This window comes from Leptopilina heterotoma, unplaced genomic scaffold (genome assembly GCF_015476425.1).
Source record: "Leptopilina heterotoma isolate Lh14 unplaced genomic scaffold, ASM1547642v1 Lhet_27, whole genome shotgun sequence".
In the NCBI taxonomy this organism is placed as follows: Eukaryota; Metazoa; Arthropoda; class Insecta; order Hymenoptera; family Figitidae; genus Leptopilina; species Leptopilina heterotoma.
Window position 1 is genome coordinate 1,827,396 of NW_025110978.1, and position 19,329 is coordinate 1,846,724.

Consider the following 19,329-nt stretch of genomic DNA (forward strand, 5'->3'; position numbering starts at 1 on the left):
TTATAATTATTTTTTATTATTTTAATTATTGCTACTGACTATTATTTAATAATATTTTACAGTATAAATAAAAATTTGTTTGATAATTTATTTATTATAATATTATGTAGTATTTAATTTAAATTTCCCGCCATGAATTGTTGCACAATTTTCTTTATAAATAAAATATTAAACGCTTTTTCTAAGTTTTTAATATTATAAAAAATGCTAAAAAGATACTGGATTAATATTATATACAAATAAATACCATTAAATTAATATTATTGATTGTAAAATAAATTTTTCTTTTTTTCTAATGCATTTTCACTCATTATCGGCCAACTAACCAGCCAGCGCCACCAGTGGCGACGGTCAACTCTCAGGTTAGTTTATTCTAATGGGAAACTGCACCAGTGTCACCCCCGTGATAACAATCGTGCAAAAAAATAGAAATGTTTTAAAAACAGTGTTAAAAAAAGAAAAATAAATAGTTGAAGCATTTTAACAACCGCCTGTAAATATTTATAATCAATATTCTTAAGGTAAGTAATAATATGCTTATTTATAAATATACATTTTTATTAAATAAATGTGATTTTGTGTTTTATGATTCAAATACACTGAATCCACTGAATCTAAATTGTTTTACTAAATTAACAATTAATTTTACTAAATTAAAAATTATTAGTTATTTTACAAATAATTAAAACCGTTTGGTTATAAACTGATTCATTAACTTCTTTTAATTCCTTTTCTTTTGTTTATTCTGTATTTTAATAAATTACTTTTTTGCAACACTAACCTGTAAAATTGAATTTTACACACAGAAAACTGTGTGTAAAGTACTTCATTTTATAGCGGTGTGTAAAGTGTTACTTTACACACCGCTAGCAGTGTGTAAAATGAATTCCAGTGTGTAAAGTGATTTTCAGTGCGTAAAATGATTACTTTACGCATTCTTGTGACTGTTTGATGAGAAACCATGAATTAAAGCTTTTAAACAACAATTTACAATCACATTTTTATTTTAGCTTCTAGAAAACTTCATTTAACAGTTCCCCACTACACCTAAACTTTCAGTAATATTGGCAATATTGCTGCAAGTTTAGTTGTTTTAGTGTTGCAAAAAATTTTGTATGACACTCGTGCGTAAATCAGATTATACTTGTGTGACTTGCAGCACTCGCCTTCGGCTCGAGCTGCAAACGTCACACTCGTATAATCAACGATTTTACGCACTTGTATCATAAATAACTATTATTTTTCTAGCGATAAATAAAAATACTTTTCTCTTTTAGATGAATCGGGGCATTAATATGATGCGATCTTTGATATTTTCGAATTTACGAAGCAGAAATTATAGTACTCTACCTAAAGAAGCTATAATATATTTAAATAAAGAAACAATTGTCTGCTGGCATCCGGAGCAACCATTTCCCTATAAATATACAAAACCATTGCCCAAGGAAATAGTGCCAAAGTCAATGCTACAAATTGGTAAACAAGAAATAAGTCAAGCATATGATCGTAAACCAAGACAACAATTAGCAGATGAACTTGCTGCATTAACACAAACGACAAAACACAGATGGTTCCCAAGAGCCAGAAACAAGAAAGCAAAGAAAACGCCACTTGAAAGGAAATATATATAAAATTATCATAATTTCTTTTAAAAAAAAAGTTTTTTCTATTATATTATTTAGGACTAATGTAGAATCAAACTAATGTAAAATAAATGCATAAGAATTTAAACAAATTTTTAAATATAATTGAATTTCTGCGAAGAATTTTATTACATTTGAAAATAATTGAGTTGTTTTTTAGAATTTTATAGAAATTTATGAAAATAGCTGAATTCTAGTAAAGGATTCTTTTTAAAAATAGTATTCAAAAGAATTTAGTAAATCTAAAGAATTTTGCAACTTATAGAAATAATTAAATTCTTGAGCAAAAATTTTTACTGTTTCTAGAAATAATTGAATTCTTTCGACGAATTTTAATAAAATTTTTAAGAATAATTACATTTTTCCAGGAATTTGATTAAAATTGTCTTAAAAATAATTGAAATTCTGCAATGAGTTTTACTATTTATGAAAATAATTGAATATATTGCGAAGAAATTTAAAAAAATAAAATTATAATTATGGTGACTAACTTCCCCTGATTATTTAAAAAAAATTTAAATAAAATTCTTTAAAAATTTTTTAAACATATCGATATTATAATCGATATGTTTCAATTTGTAAAAGGAACACAGAAAAATGTTGTCTCACAAAAATCGAGAATTTATTCTGAAATGGTGAATACGGAAAATTTTTTAGAGAAGTTACAAAAAATTACAATATATACCAATATTAATTAGTAAAAAGAGAAAACTGAGAGACAATTTAAAATTTTGCGATTGTTGAGTAGTTCAACAATTATTCTATCTAAAGTTCAGAAAGTTTCCATTAAATTCATTATAATTTTTATTGAAAACTCTTAGCACACGGAAAACATTTTTTCAGTCAAAGTTCCCGAACTGTACCTAAAGATGTCCCTGAATTTTTCAAAAATCTGCCGTGAACTTCGAGAATTTCTCCTGCTCTACACAGTAGATTCCTGAAAAGTTCAAGAATTTCTTTAGTGTAATGCAGGATTAGACCTCAACTTTTTCTCATGTTCTTTTCTCACTGTTCAGGTGTTCAGGTACAGTTCGAGAACTTTCCCTGAAAAATTTTTTCCGTACATTTTCAACCTACGGTTTTGTAGGATTTTAAAAAATTTTTCCGTATCCATAGTTCTGAAATATATTTTTCATTTTATTAATCATGAACATTTTCCCGTATGTACTTTTTCTGTGGTAAGACAGGCAGGTAAATTGCTACCGTGATAATTCTTTAAATCATTAACGCGCGCATCGCGCGCGTAGGACTTTGCTAGTTAAATTTAATAATTAAATTGAATTCTCATAAAGAAGTTCATCAACAAATTTTTAAATAATTGAAGTCCTAAAAAGAATTTTATTATTTATGAAAATAATTTAATTATTACGAAGAAATTTATAAAACATTTGTAAATATTTGAATTCCAATAAAATTTTTATTATTTATGAAAAAGATGAAATGTTATACTTAAATTTTTTTCAGAATTTTTTGTAAATAATTGAATTTTTTTGGAAAATTTTATTAAAATAGTAGGTATAGATATTGAAAATCATTGAATTGAGAACATTTTTGAAAATAATTGAATTTCTGCAATAATTTGTAACTTCTCAATAATTCAATTTTTTTAGTGTTTTTAACTAAAATTTTTCTATAAATCCATCATTATTAATAATTTTTGAAAAAGTTCTTTGTGAATTTTCAAATCCATTGGCTTATAATTCAATTTTACGAAATTTCGATTATTCGGAAATTCTTCAATTAAATATAAGTATATTAGAAAATAAAAACTAAAAATAATTTAAAAAAAAATTCCATTAGACTTTATCAGAAAAAAAATTCATTCTACAAAATTGTTAGTTAAAAGTATGAAAAATGCAAATTTTCTAAGATTTTAATTTGAAACCTTTTGAAAATTAAATTATTTCTAAAAATTCACGCTATAATGCTCTTAATATTCAATTATTATCTAAAATTTTAATTCATTTTTAAATCAATTTTTATTAGAAAATTCTACGAGAATTCATTTATTTAAATACAAAAATAAATAATTTATTGCCGAATTGAAAGTTTCTTAAAATTGAATTTCTGCAATCATTTGTAATTTCTCAAAAATTCAATTTTTTAGTGTTATTAACTAAAATTTTTCTATAAATCCATTATTTTTAATAATTAATTAAATATATTTTAAAAAATTGAACTAATTTCAGAAGAATTTTAATAATTAAAATTTTTCAAAAATCTACGTTCTTTAAAATTTCCAATTAAATTAATTGAAAATTGAAATTTTATAAAAGTTCAAATTGAAACCTTTTGAAGTTTATCTATTCATTAAAAGTGTGAACGCAACTATTTTAGAATTGAATTTTGTATTAGAATTCGTGGTAATTTCATAGTTTATGAGGCAAACAAAACCGACACAAAAATTTAGAATTTTCTTATTAATTCTACAAATTTAATTGTTTCCAGTACTTTTTATAAAAATCCCTAATTTTCCCAACCTATTCTACCTTCCCTGATTTTTCCCTGAATTCCCTGACTTTCCTGACCTGTGGTAATCCTGCATTAAATTTTTCATTTCATTAAAAGTTCATAAAATATATTTCTTTCTTTACACAAAATCACAATGTTTTTTTTCTACATTTTCATTATTTTATGAATTGCACTTTTTTGAATTAATACGTCTCCTAAAAGTAATAATACAAGTTTACACAATTTCTAATAATACAAAATTTTGCGAAAAAATAAATTTTCTACATGGAATAAAAAAATTATCAGAAATATTCAACTCCATTTTGATGAATATTGTCTTACAATTTGAGATCATTTGTTTTATACTCGATGTATAAAAAAATACGTCAGTTTTTTTTCATGGAAATGTACGAAAAGTTAATTGTTTTATTTTACATTTCTATAAATGTTCTGGATAAAGATGTCGTTCACCTTCCATCATTAATATCTTCATAGCTTTGTAGAGCAAATATTTTCCCAAATCACATTTTTCTTTATTATTCCAAGTTGCTATTTTACCATAATATTCTCCGCCTTTGCAATTCGCTAATTTATCAACGCTCAATGCATCGATCATTGCCGCTTCTCTCGTGTAAGCCTCAACTGGAATTGTATTGTGAAATATATGCAAAACAACGACACCTTGCTTTTCATTCCAAATGTCAAGAATTTTTTTTATCTTCTTATTTGTTGTTTCAACTTTACTTGAAACCCAGACATGAAACGCGTCATATAAATGTGCATAGGGTCTCGTTTGTTTTCCCTTGCCGACATAAAAAATTGCCGATAAAAATATCTCCCATTGTTCTTGAAGGGAAAGATTTGCTTTTCGATTTGGAAGATCTCTTGTTATTCTCGAATCGAGGAGTAGATAATTGAAACATGTTTTTGTTAGGCCCTCACGCCATTTACGAGTGGGATCGGGTCTCGCGAACTCTTGGAATATTTCACGTTCCCTATCTTTATACAGTTGTAAATCAATTCGCCAATTTAGAGAAATTAAACTTGAACGAATAGAATGTGATTCGAATGTTTCAGATGAATTTTCATTGTGGAATGGCTCATTTTTAAAATTCTGTTGATTCATTTCGAGTTTCATTAAACGTTTTAAGTAGACTCTATGCGTGGAATTTGTTATTGGACCTGGATTTTCTCCTAATTTTGTAAGTCTCTCGCGAAGTGTTTTCTTATCGATAAGCAACATTTCCTGTGGAAGACTTGAAACTGAAAATTAAATTTTATTTTTTATTTATTGAAAATTTTGAAATAGTTTCGAACGTTCAAATGAACGACGATATTTTTTTTACTTCTTTTTAATTTGTATATTTTTATTTAAAAAAAAGTATTTTGTACGCTAACAAAATTAATGTAAATGCTTAACTTTACTTGTTTAATTTCTTGTAAGATTGAAATAAATAATTATTACTCTTTTTTGTAGAAGAAATTTTTCAAAATTTTAAGAAACAAAAATTTCGTTCATTTGAACATTTCCAACTTTAGAAAAGTTACTAAAAACTTTTAGAAAGAAAATAAAGATAGAAAAATAAACTTTAAATAATTTTCTGATATTCGAATTTGTTTGTAATTATAATTTTTCATTTTAATATAATGGAAATCAAGACCAATTGTTAAGGAATAAAAAAAATTAAAAATCTATTTGATAGTTTATAAAATAAGTAAAAAAATTTAGTTAATTTTATTATAAATTGTAAATAGATTCGAATTTATTATTTAAGGAATTCTTTTCGAAAAATAATCTCAAATTTTCGTATTGTGAACAAAGTATGAAGTTCTTGATAAATATTTTATTTAATACGGAATTAGTAGAAAGGTGATAAATAATTAAACAAGATCGAGACTTGCTGCAATGAATAGTGAAATAATTTTAAAATAGTAAAGAATAAAGCCAGTAGAACAACTAAGAATAATTTAATTATAAACTTTTATAATAAATTTATTTATGTAATTTGTAAATAAATTAAGTTTTATTCATTTTTTTTAATCGACTATAATATAAATTTCGATATCTCACCGGATTCAGCAGTAGAACAGGTGTAATATGATGTTAATTCTTCCTTATTTATCATTACACTGAAAAAAAATTTATACAATTTAAAATAATTTGTATATTATTATCAACTTTTAATATTATTAAATTATTTATATTTACAGGGATCACAGACTATCACCATCTCACCTTTTTTTAAATTTTGCCCCCTATTTCGTTAATTTTCACCTATTTTACACATTCTGTACATTTTTCAAATATATATTTAATCAAAAGTTTAATTTCTAAAAATTAATTAATTATTTTTACTTATTTATGTTTTAGAAACAATTGAGTAAAACCTGATATGTACATAATTTTTTTTCATTTTATCAGTCATGATTTCTGAATATTTAAATGAACGAAATATTTTCAAAAATTATTTACTTAAATAAAAATAAAAAATTTAAATTATTTTCGGAGTTTATAAATCGTTTTTCTTCAAAAATGACGCAATTATATTATAATAAAATTTAAATTTGAGAAAGAAAGAAATAAATTTTAAAACTTTTAATTCAATTATGAAAAAACAGAATAAAATTAAAATCAAAATCACATTACTGTGATCCCTGTATTTGTAATTAAACATAGAGTTTTAGAAAAATATTTTTTAAGAAAATGTTCTTACCAAGATGGTGTTATACAAAGTCTTCGTTCCATTAGGACAACTCCTTCTTCTAAATCTTTGTATTTATATTCTTCTTCGATGCTTACAAAAGATTCAGTAATTTGTCTAGAAAATTAAAAAAGAATTTAAATTAATTTCACATGATTATAATTAATAATAATTAAATTAGAAATATAAATATAATAAAGAATAAAATGAATACTATTTCAATAATTTTTGTTAAACAAATGTTTAAAAACTTTATTGTTATTTATTTTTTTTTTAAATTAAAATTTAAAATAAAAATAAAAATAATTTCAATGTAAAACCTTTTGAAATTTATGTTATAACGTTTCTAATTTTCAATTATTTTTCAAAATTTTAACTGAAATTTTTAAAAAATCAATTCTTATTAGAATTCAACGATAATTGAATTATTTAACTACAAAAATTTTTGTAAAATTTAATTATTTTCTAAATTTTTAGTTAAATAATATTCTTCAAATAATAATTCTTCATACAATAATGTATTTAAAAATAATTTTTTAAAGTGAAAAAATAAAATTCTTTAAAATATAGAATTTATTTTAATGAAATTTGAGAAAATTATCTACTTTTTCAATTTTTTTGAAATAATTTTTTGAATTCAACTATTTTCAAAAAATTGTAATTACGTTTTTTGAAAAATCTCATTTTTTTAGAATTTCTAAATAAAGTTTTTCAAATTTTATTAATTTTTGTTGAATAAATATTTTAATAATTAATGTTATTTATTTGTCTAGCATGAAATATAATTTCAAAATACTTTCAATGTAAAACTTTTTGGAATTTAATTAAAATTATAACTGCAATTCTTCCAATTCTTGAAATATTTTCTAAAATTTAAACTAAAATTCTTATTTAGTACAATTCTTATCAAAAAGTTGTAAGAGAATTCAATTATTTAATTAAATAGAAAAATAAGCTATAAAACAATTTGAAAACAAAAAGCCCTAACTTCACGTGAGAACAAAATATCTCGATTATTATTATATAATATTTTTAGTTCGTTAAATATATTTATTAAGAAACTCGAGTAAAAATTTTACCTGTTCAAAGGACTTCTTCCTGTGAGATCATCAGTAATGAAACTGTTTTTGCTTTCCTTGAAAGAATTTTCACTATTCCTAATGTTATCTTCATTTTCTTGTTGATTAGAAGATAAAAAAGATTGTTCGGATTGATAAGATTTACATTGCACTTGACTATTAACTGTACTATCACTTTGAGAATCATTTCCTTCTAATTCGTATTCAATGTTAGATATTTCTTCAGTAAAATTTCTACTTTTTGCCTTTATTCGTGTACTAGAATCACTTTGATTAGAAGTCATATTTTCTAGAGATGTATTAAAATCATTTTCATCGGTATTATTCATAGAGTTCGTTGCATTTTCTTCAAAATTATCATCAATTTTTGTATTTTCAGTGACATTACAATTATTATTATTATTATTATTACTCGTCAATGAATCAAAATCGTCAGTAATATAATCTTCTAATTTCATTGCTACATTCTTTAATTTCATTATTTTACTCGTATCACTGTAAATTCCACTCGATTCTTCAGTATCCTTCTTCTTGTGACAAGAATTAATTTTCCTATCCATTGATTGTGGTCTTTTGAAGAAAGACGATTCTTGTTCACCTAAAATTTTATTTTGAAAATTTCTCGGTAATGATTTTGATGTTTGTGCCATTCTTTGACAGTGTAATTTGTAGGTTTCACTAATTAATCCACAAGGTGTTCGTGATATTATTTTTTTCAAAGAATTCCTTCCATTCGTTGGTGTTGATTTTTGTCCGAATATTGGTATTTTTGATATTCTTTTCTCCTTATTTGCACTTGAGACAATTGCACAATTTGGTGATTTAGTAATTATAGAGTCGTTTAAATAATTTGTCTTCTCAAGAAATAGTGACTTTTGGATGGTTTTGTCAGGTTTGAATCGAGTAAGAATATTGCAGTTTGGACTCTTGCTGATTATGGAATTTTCTAGATTGTTAATATTTTTTTCGATTAAGGGAGTTCTTGTTCGTTGTTTATCAAGTGTTGGTGATGAAATATTTGTTTCCTCTTTTAATTTTCTTTTTAATCTTCCTCTAATTAGATTCTCGGCAATTTCGTTTCGCTTATTCGTCAATTGATTTGACATTTGAGCTAGAGCATTTTTTGTTTTTGGAATTAAATGTATTCTTCGGTCGAATATGGAGGAGTCTGAATTATGTGGATTTTCGGTTCGGGTGATATCGTTAGAAATTGTTGTCGAAAGATTAGAAATTAATTGACTGTCTGTTTGCTCTTCTTTTTTGTATTTATAAACTTCGGTTTTATTGAAAAGTTTATTTTCTTTTTGTTCTTGTAGGGTTTTTCGATTTCTTCTGCGTGTTATGTAATCTTCATGTAATAATAATTGATAGTCGGAAGAACTGGAACCGTTTGATGACTTAATATTAAGTTCAAGAACATTTTCTGGTGAAATATTCAAAGTGCTAGTTGTTTGTTCATCTGTTACTACATATTCGGCTATTAAATTCTTGTTGTTGATTAAAACCTTTTCTGTAGGGGGAGAAAAAAGAAAAATTGTTAAAATGAATCAAATTAAAATTATATCAATTAAATTATTGGTAGATGGAAAAATAATTACCAAGCGCTATGTCGTATTTGATTTCTTCCTCCTCTTCTTCGTCATTAACGACATCTTCACAATATTTACGAAGAACACTAACAGCATTGTAGTGTGCTCCATCGAAAGCAAAATGAAATGGACTGTAACCTTCATTATCGAGATATAATGGATCTCCGCCATTCAATAAAAGTAATTCGAGAATATTACAACGACCCCAAGCAGCGGCTATGTGAACAGGGGTCAAACCCTCAATAGATCTGAAACAAAATTAGTTTTTCTTAAATTATTTTACCTATTATAAAATAATTCACAGGGTTGCCACAAAAATTTGATTTTTTTCCCTGATTTACAGACAAAATTTTGAATTCTTTCCTGGCCCTAAAGAATATTTTGATTCACTCTAAAAATTATTATATACTCAAAAAAATGTTCTATTACATTTATTTACGAATATCTTGAATTGCAAAATTATTCGAAAACATTCAAAATTTTTATTCAGATAAATGTTTAATTATTATTATTATTATGTTTTCATAGAAAATAGGATTTTTAGGAATTTCAAATTCTCTGAAATTCGATAATTTATAAAAATTGGTACTGTAACTTTTTCAAAATTATTTTCATTATTTCAATTCAATTATTTTCTATAATTTTTGAATAATTGAAATTTATAGAAAATAATTGAATTGAAATAATGAAAATAATTTTGAAAAAGTTACAGTACCAATTTTTATAGATTGTAGAATCTATAAAATATCATATAAAATATCTAAATATTATAGAAATATGTATTCAAAACTTTAACTAATTTAAAAAATTTTGAACTAAAATTTTTCAAAAAACATAGTTTTTTATGATTTTTAATTCAAGTTTTCTAAAATTCACATTTTCTAAAACTTTAATTCGAAACAATTTGAAATTAATTTATAAAAATTGTTAAACACAACTCATAGTAAACTTAAATTATTTTTGGAATTTTTTAAAGTAAAATTATTAAATTGCGTAAAATTGTTAAATTCTAATTCAATTTTTCTGCAACTTCAATTTAAAATCTTTTAATATTAAATTATTTATAAAAATATTGTAAACGTAACTTTAGTAAAATTAAATTATTTTTGGAATTTTTAAGTAAAATGATCAAATAATTGAGTAAAATTATTAAATTCCAATTAAAATTTTTCTACAAGTTCAATTTGAAACCTTTTGAAATTAATTTACAAAAATAAATTGTAAATGCAACTCGAGTAAAATTAAATTGTTTTTTAGGATATTTGATTACAATTATCAAATAATAAAGTAAAATTATCAAATTCTAATTCAAATTTTTTACAACTTCAATTATTTAAAATCTTTTGAAATTAATTTATAAAAATATTAAACGCAACTCTACTAAAATAAAAATATTTTTGAAATTTTTAAGTACAATTATTACTTGAGATTTGTATTAAATTTCATGGTGATCTCAAAGTTTATAAGCCAATACAAAAATTCAAGAAGAATTTAATCTTTTCAATTTTTTCAAAGACTGCTGGACACAAATCCAGAATTTTCTTATAAATTCTAGAAATTTGATATTTTTGCAGGACTTTTGAAAAAATTCCCTGAATTCCCCTGATTTTTCTGACCTGTGACAACCCTGTAAAATATTGTTCTTCAATATAGCATTTCAAGAATGAATTTTTGAGAATTTAGAAATTTTCTTTTCGAGTTATTCTACCTTATATTTGGGTTTCCCCCATGACGAAGAAATAATTTCGTTACTTCCTCTGCAAACGATTCCGAAGGGTTTCCAATTGCCAAATGAAATGGTGTGATTCCAAAAATTGGTACGAGAGTATTTGGATCTGCTTCATTACTGTCCAGGAGTGTCGTCACCTGTCTTTTAAATTAAAATCTCATTAGTACTCTGAAATATCACAAAAACTTCATAAATAAACATGTTTCACATTTTTTTTATTTCAATTTGAATAATTCCTATTTTTATTCGAATTCTTTTTCTTATTTCAATTAAAATTAGTTCTATTTGAAATTCATGTTGAAATTCTTATTTATGATTAGAACAAAAGTTAAAATTCTTAATGATTAAAACAAATATTAAATAAAATTTTAACATTTAATTAAATTTTTCAAATATATATCTATAATAAAAATCTTTTTGAATAGTTGAAATTTTGTAAAATTTAATTGAAAATAATTAATTTATTTCAAGTATTTATTTACAATTTTTAAAAATCAATTTTTGAAAAATTTTAATTGCAAATTTTGAAAATAATTGAAACATAAAAAATTTGGACGAAAAATCTTTAAAGGTAAATTTAAAAATGAAAATGAATGGAAATTAGTTTTCAATTTTTCAAAATTCAATATTTTCAGTATTTTTGATTACATATTTCCAAAAATTCAAATACATACAAAAATAATAACATTTTAGAATTATTTTTGACATTTTGGAGAAAACAATCATGTTCAAAATGTTTAGATTAAAATTAGTTTTTTTTAAATTATACAAAAATTCTTTTTAGAAATTCTATTTATGAAAATTTACTTTTTAGACTTATTAAAATTTTTGAGAAATCATGGTCCTGTTTATAATTAAAATTCTTCAAAAATTTAATCATTTTTATTTATATTTTTCAACAATTAAATTATTTTTAAAAGATTTTACCAAATTTTAATTGTTTGGAAATTTTTCAAAATTGAAAAACTATTATCTTTCAAAAATTATTTAAAAATAACTTAAGAAAAAAGTATGGAAAGTTACAATTATTATAAAAAATTGAGTTTTTGTTTTTAAATAATTGAATTCTGGAAGGGTTATAATTGTAATTTTTAGAATTTATTAAAATTCATAAATTTTACTCATTTTTCGTAAACATTCATGTTTTTCTGTAAAAATAATTTTAATGTCAGTAAATTGTCAGGGAAATTGATAAACTGAAACTTGTGACCACCCTGAAAATATATTTACGATATTTTTTCGTAACGTGCATTAATATAACCTAAAATGGAAAAATTCGATAAATTTAATATTTTCAGACGAAATTAAATTTTACTTAATTCATGCACTGACAATTAATAGTTATAATTAATTTACAATTATTTAAACAATTTTAAAGAAATTCAAAAATGTTTTATTATAGAAAATAATAATACTTTACCGGAGACTAAAACGGAGCAGCTTAACGAAATTTTATATATTCATCAATATACTTACTTTATATTATTATCCTCTACTCCATCGCACAATGAAGAGGCCAGAAAAAGTTCTTTTTTCGCTTTTGGCGTAGCAAACATTGTTTTAAGTAATAATTATTATGCTTAAATTAAAATAAATAGATATTTTTTATTCCAAACATTCGAATAAACAAACGGTCAACTCAAACTGACTCAAACCCCTCAAACCCAAACAGAGGCAAACATAACCTCAAAACATGAATTCGCTGCGAGGCCGCTGAGGCGCTAAATTTAAAACTAATAATTTAAGTTTACAGTTTATAATAATTAATAATAATATGATAATAGAAAATTAAAACTTCAACATTCAAATATTATAAACTTTAAAATTATTTTTAAATCTAACTATTTTGATCGATAAGATGTAAAATAGACATATCATCATTTTCCAATGTCCATCGTTTTAAAAGTTTTTCCAGAGTTTTGGCATTTGTCTACAAAAGAAATATTAAAGATAAAATAACAATAATCGAAATAGTAAAGGATTTATGTCATTTATATTACTCGAGATATTACTCACGTCTGCCGAACTATGTTCGATGAAATTTAATTTTTTGAACATAATTTCTACGTCGAGTAAATAAAATTGACTGGTTACTTTTACAATCCATAGAGAAGGTTTTATTCTTCCGATTACAATATTCTGTTCTGATTTTTTTGGCCTGAAATAGGTATTAATATTTTTTTGAAATTATTATTATGAAAATTAAACTTCTTCATTTATTTTAATTCAAATTTATTCCTAAACAATATTTACCTATAAAATTTGTCAGAGAGCTTTTGTATACTTGTTTCCATTTGCTTTGTGGTTCTTGATCTCATTGTTTCATTCGTTTTATTCATATCTTTACTATTTGCTTTCATAATGTTTAACATTTTTAAAAGTCTCTTTTTGTTTTTTTCCTTTTCCTGTTTTTCTTTTTTCTCTCTCTTTGATAATTGTTCTTCATTCTGCATTCTCTCTATAGCAATCTCATAATATTTCGCTTTCTCATCGTCACTCATTTCCTTCCAACGATTCGTCAAATGCTGAGCAATTTGAGGGATAGACATTTCTGGATTTTCTTCCACTACTGTAAATTGGAAAAAATCATTGTTGATTTGGTTAAAAAGACAAATAAAAAATATAGTATAAAAAAAATAATAATAATAAAATACAATTTTTACAATTGACAACAATCATGTTGATTTTTTTAATTACCTTGAGATCTTACTTGCGAAAAAAATACATTGAAACCAGTTAAACTGCTTGATTTTTCCTTTTCGGTTAATCCAACAACTTTGACGTTAGTGCCTGACTAAAAATGATATTTTATTTAATTTTTTCTTGCTTATATATAAATATAGTTATTATATATTACAATTTATTTAATTGTTTAAAAATGTAAATTTCTGTATATTAACCCTTCGAACACAATAGAAACACAATAGAACACAATAGGATCAGTCTGATTCCAAATTTTTCTGTAGAACACAATTTTTCTTTAAAAAGGGTGTTTTCTTAATTAATGTTTTAAATGTTATTAATTCCTTTAGTACTTCTGCTTTTATACTAATTAATTTGTCTACGTTTCAAAAAATTTTGATAATTTTCGCAAGATGATTAAACAATTCGTTTTCAAATGCAGACCTCGGATCGGCTTTAAGGCGCAAAAAAAACTCTCTTTAGTTGATTAAAAATACAAAAAAAGTAAAATAAAAAGTCGTTTATTTAATTCAGTGTTGCCACAAAAATTTTATTTTGTATTTCCCTGAACTTTCACTAATTTCTAAATTCAATTATTTAAAATTTAAATAATTTTGTTAACTAAATATTTAAATATTTATTTGTTTTTCCTTAGGATATAAAAATAAAAAAATTTAATTTGAAAACCTTCTGAAATTTAATATTTTTTTGGAAATTACTACTATAATCCTTCCAAAATTTAATTATTTTCTACAATTTTTAACTATAATTCATCTCTAAATTAATTACTTTAATAATTTTCGGAAATTCCTTCGAGAATTCAATTATTTAAATCCTACAAAAATTAAATTTTTTATAGTAATTGTAATTGTATCAGTCCATGTTTTTTCTTAAATTATTAAGCTGCATTATTTTCAAAAAATTATAATAAAGAAATTCTTAAAATTAATTTTTTAAGAACATTTAAAAATAATTTTTAAACGATAATAGTTTTTTAATTACCTATGTACAATTAAAAAATTTCCAAATAACTGAAATTTGGTAAAATCTTTGAAAAATTAAAATTTTATAAAATCATTTAAAAATAATTTAACTGAAAAATATAAAAAAGATAATCAAATTTTTGAAGAATTTTAATTATACATATGAACATAATTTCTCCGCAATTTTAATAAGTCTAAAAAAGTAAATTAAAAAAAATTTTAATTTACTTTGTTGGAAGAGAATTGAATCTTAAGAAATTATGATAAAACAATTCTTTGAATTATTTTTTTAAAAATATTGCAATTGTAATTTTTCGAAAATAATTGAATTTCATAAAAGAATTATTGTATAATTTCAAAAAAGACTAATTAATATTTTAATTTTAAAAAATTTTGAATATGATTATTTTCCTCCAAAATATTAAAAAATTAATTTAAAAAATTTTAATATCATTATTTTTTCTATGTATTTGAATTTTCAGAAATATGTAATTGAAAATAATTGAATTTCAAAAAAATTAGAGAGAAAAGACTCTAAGAATTACTTTTTTCAAAAATATTTTTATACAATTTTTTGAAGTCAATATAGATTAATTTTCATTTTTAAATTTACACTTGAATATTTTTCATTAAAATTTCTGAGAATTCAATTATTTTCAAAATTTGCAATTAAAATTCTTCAAAAGTTTCTTTCTTTCTCAAAAAAGTTCTTTCTTCTTCAAAAGAAGAAAATACTTGAAAAACATAAATTATTTTCAATTATATTTTACGAAATTTCTATTATTAAAAATCTTTTTAATTGTACCTATATTTAGAAAATTTAATTAGAAAAATTATTCAAAAATAATTTTTAAAAGATTTGTCTATAGTTATTTTTTACACTGTAAAAATCAAAATAAGTTGCATTTTATACTAGAAATATGGTATTTTGTTGCATTTTTTGGAATAAAAGTCGAAAAAGTCCCATTTTCTGAAAATAAATCAAAAAGATTCGCATTTTTTAAAAATAGTTGAAAAAATTAAAAAATGTCGTAATATCCGAGACCAATGTCCCAATTTTAATATCCAAAATCTTTGTGAAAAATTGGGAGTGTTCTCGAAGTGTTAAAATTGGTAAGATTTGAAAACTTATTTGAAAATGTAAAATTTTTCTAAGAAAAGTTTTTAGTTTTGTATATAGTAAAAGTACCACTAATCCAGTAATGTTTCCTCGACTCCAAGAATTTGTCGATGATTGATTTGAATTACTATCATTAAGATAATTATCCTTATCCAATTTCAATGATACTTCACCAGTTTGAGAAGTGTCTAGTGATAAGGTACTTTGTTTCAAGACAGTTTTTGATTTTTCTGTTTCTATAGTGACGTCCAAAAATTCATCTAAATCCAATTCCAATAATAATGAATCCATAACATCCATTGGCTCAGGATTCAAATCACTAGATTGAAATGTTGATTTACTTATTTGTGAAAATTCCTCTCCCAGATCGACAACTGGCAACTGAGACAAAGTTTCCACATCTGAAGGTGGCATTTCGATTTCCTTAGTTCCAGTTCCGTTGTAGTCTCTCTTATTTCCAACTGATTCTTTGTTACTGTAATTAAAATTATTTATTATGAATTTAAATTTTTATTATTTTATTTTTTACTATTATAAAAATGTAATTTTTAGTTACATTGTAAGCGAAGTTTGCAAATACCTTTTAGACACGACACTTCGTCTTCCTTTGAGATTATTTTTCTCACTGTCGCTATTTGAGTCCGATTCGCTTAAAACTGGTTCTCTTATATTTAAAATCATTGGCGAAATTGTATCCTCAGATTCATTAACTAAAAATAAAGAATCGACGTATATAAGAGAAATTAAAATATTCTTGTGAAAATATTCTTTCGAATTTGATTTTAAATATTTTCTTACTTTTTCCATTGTTTGACAAATCACCGTTTGACAATTTTCTGTTAAAGTCCACTTTCCTTTTTTTACATGCAGGCCATTCGTTTTCTTTGTCTGCGACACTTGAATCTCTTCCATTTCTCTCATCTAAAGGAGAATTGCCATTTAATGATGTTTTTTTCACTTGGTTATTCTCATCTTCCTGAGATATATCAAGTTGGTAGAAATTCATGACAACTGTTTGGATTAATTCGAGAATTTTACTCTGAAAATTTGAAAATAATTTTTTTAATAACTTTTTAAATTTACATTTTTACTAATAATATTTATTTTTACTGAAATAATTAATTATTTTTGGTCATTTGAATGTTTATTTTCCAATAATCGAAATATTAGATTTTGTCTCATTTTTAAATATCAAATTATTATTTTTTAAAACCTTTTTTAATTGTTTAAAAGTATTTTTTATTCTAAAGTTCACGTGATAGAATTCGTAAACAAATTACCTCGTTTTTCAAAAATCCCTTCGACTTATTCGGTTCTAGATTAATGTCCAGATTTGCCGGATCAACGTCAATATTTAGAAGAAATAGAGAATTTGTAACAGTGATTCCTTTCTTTAAATAGTATTCTTGAATCTTCTTATTCAGTAGCTTAAAATAAAGAATTGTGTTAGAGTCAGAAAAATTGGCATTCAAATTTATAAATTATCTTTGTCACTTTGAAGTTCTTTTATATTTATAAATTTAAAAAATATTTTTACCTTTTGTAATGCCTTATGCACGAGAATTCTATTGTTGACGAAAATGAATTGAGATCTTGTTTGGCAAATTAGAGTTGAATCCATGAGATCTTTTTTTGGTAGCATTAATTTAACTTTGACCTATTAAAAAAAACCAGAAAATCGAATAAAAAAAGGTCAAAAATGTGTTTCAATTTTTTCTCTACTTAAATTTTTAAACAATAATTTAGACAATTTTTTATCAAACCTCGGGAAAAATTCCTTCGATAAATTCCAAATTTGATGTTACATCTTTTCCCAAAACATTTCTAATTGATTCAGTTAAATTACTTGCACTTGGTTTCATAAATACAATTTGTTTATTCAGTCGATAAGTAATTCTCAGATTCGGATGAATAATTGCAAAACTTTTTAAAAGATCTTCTAAATATTTCAAGTCCTGATTTGCTCTTCTTGAATTTAGTAAAGTTTGCCTCCTTACAGGGAAATTTTTAAATAATCCCTTTGCTTGAACAGTTGTACCTATATAATAACAAAATTAATTAGAAGAACTAAAAGAAAAGTTATTTTACATTAAAAATTTTAGTCCATTTTTCTTACCTATTGTTCTATGACATGGCTCTGATTTCACGATGTTCCCCTTTGAATTAATATTATATAATGTCGCAATTTCTTCATTTTGCGATTTTGTAATAACTGTAAGCTCTGAAATTTCACTGAGAGCTTGCAGAGCTTCTCCTCGAAATCCATAAGTGTAAAGTTTATCTACAAAATTTTTTAATTTAATAATAGAGGATTTTAAATTTTTTTCAAAAATAATTTTTGTTTAAAACAATAATATAGATAGGTGGTAAAAATAATACTTTTTAAATAAATTACTAACCCAAATCTTCGAAATTTTTTATTTTTGAAGTATATGACGAGAGTGCCATGAATGGAGCATCCACTTTCGAAATTCCAGAGCCATCGTCTTTTACTTCAATATTTGCTAACCCATAGTCTGACTAAAATAAAATTCATTTATTATTATATTTAGAAAAATAGAAGTATTATTATATAAAACTCAAAATAACAGTAATTTATTAATTATTTATATAATTTGAACTGAAATACAAATATGTTGTGACAATATATTCTTTTTTTTTAATTAATAACAATTAAAAAAAATACTTTACGAATTACTTTCATAGAAAAATATGAGGTTAATTTTAAACTTTATATTCTCTTTCAAAGAACTTTTATATTTCTTGAAAGAAAAAAAATTGCATTTTGTTCATTCACATAATTTATTGAAATTGTCTTACCAAATTTATATGTTTATTAAAAAAGTTTTAAAAACGTTAAATACTTACAAGGTTAATTTCAATATTTTTTGCACCGGCATCAAGTGAATTTTCCACGAGTTCTTTAACAGCAAAAGAAACTGATGTGATAACTTGACTTGTCTTTAAAAATTTCGCTGTACTTTGATCTAATGCTTTGATTGACATTTTAATTATTTAACACTTTATGTATATTTAACAATAAGTTAATAAAACTGATTAAAAACACAATAAAAGCAGAACGAAAATAGATAAATAAACAATCAACTGTGACGCCTGCGCGTGCTTTAAAAATGTCCACTTTTCGCGCTAATTTTCAAATTATAAAAAAATTCATTTACTATTTTTTCCTTTAATTTACATTTAATTCGACTTTTTTGTCAATCTAGTAATGTGATTAGCTAATTAAATTTTTTTACTTTTTTATATCTCTAGAATTTCAAAATGATTTAATATTACCCGCTTTTTTTTATTGACCAATAAGAATGCGACTTGAGGTCGGTAAAGAAGTTC

General features: G+C 23.4%; 3 protein-coding genes across 3 annotated transcripts; 1 reads left to right on the top strand and 2 right to left on the bottom strand.

Annotated features, from left to right (window-relative positions):
* Window positions 1–363: 363 nt before the first annotated feature.
* On the top strand, window positions 364–1,735 carry LOC122503752 (39S ribosomal protein L42, mitochondrial). Its single transcript, XM_043614424.1, has 2 exons — window positions 364–521; window positions 1,278–1,735. Exon 2 carries the CDS (start codon window positions 1,278–1,280, stop codon window positions 1,629–1,631), a length of 354 nt encoding a protein of 117 aa, XP_043470359.1. The 5' UTR covers window positions 364–521; the 3' UTR covers window positions 1,632–1,735.
* A 2,313-nt stretch (window positions 1,736–4,048) lies between these two features.
* LOC122503736 (AP2/ERF domain-containing protein PFD0985w-like) lies at window positions 4,049–12,809 on the bottom strand. Its single transcript, XM_043614398.1, has 7 exons — window positions 12,670–12,809; window positions 11,173–11,334; window positions 9,474–9,712; window positions 7,876–9,385; window positions 6,809–6,913; window positions 6,166–6,224; window positions 4,049–5,357 (listed from the first exon to the last, which is right to left on the bottom strand). Exons 1-7 carry the CDS (start codon window positions 12,747–12,749, stop codon window positions 4,534–4,536), a joined length of 2,979 nt encoding a protein of 992 aa, XP_043470333.1. The 5' UTR covers window positions 12,750–12,809; the 3' UTR covers window positions 4,049–4,533.
* Window positions 12,779–19,091, bottom strand: LOC122503738 (PMS1 protein homolog 1-like). Its single transcript, XM_043614405.1, has 13 exons — window positions 18,847–19,091; window positions 18,378–18,498; window positions 18,095–18,259; window positions 17,742–18,016; window positions 17,516–17,635; window positions 17,259–17,405; window positions 16,777–17,017; window positions 16,559–16,688; window positions 16,048–16,453; window positions 13,891–13,987; window positions 13,447–13,762; window positions 13,210–13,351; window positions 12,779–13,123 (listed from the first exon to the last, which is right to left on the bottom strand). Exons 1-13 carry the CDS (start codon window positions 18,982–18,984, stop codon window positions 13,031–13,033), a joined length of 2,391 nt encoding a protein of 796 aa, XP_043470340.1. The 5' UTR covers window positions 18,985–19,091; the 3' UTR covers window positions 12,779–13,030.
* Window positions 19,092–19,329: the final 238 nt, after the last annotated feature.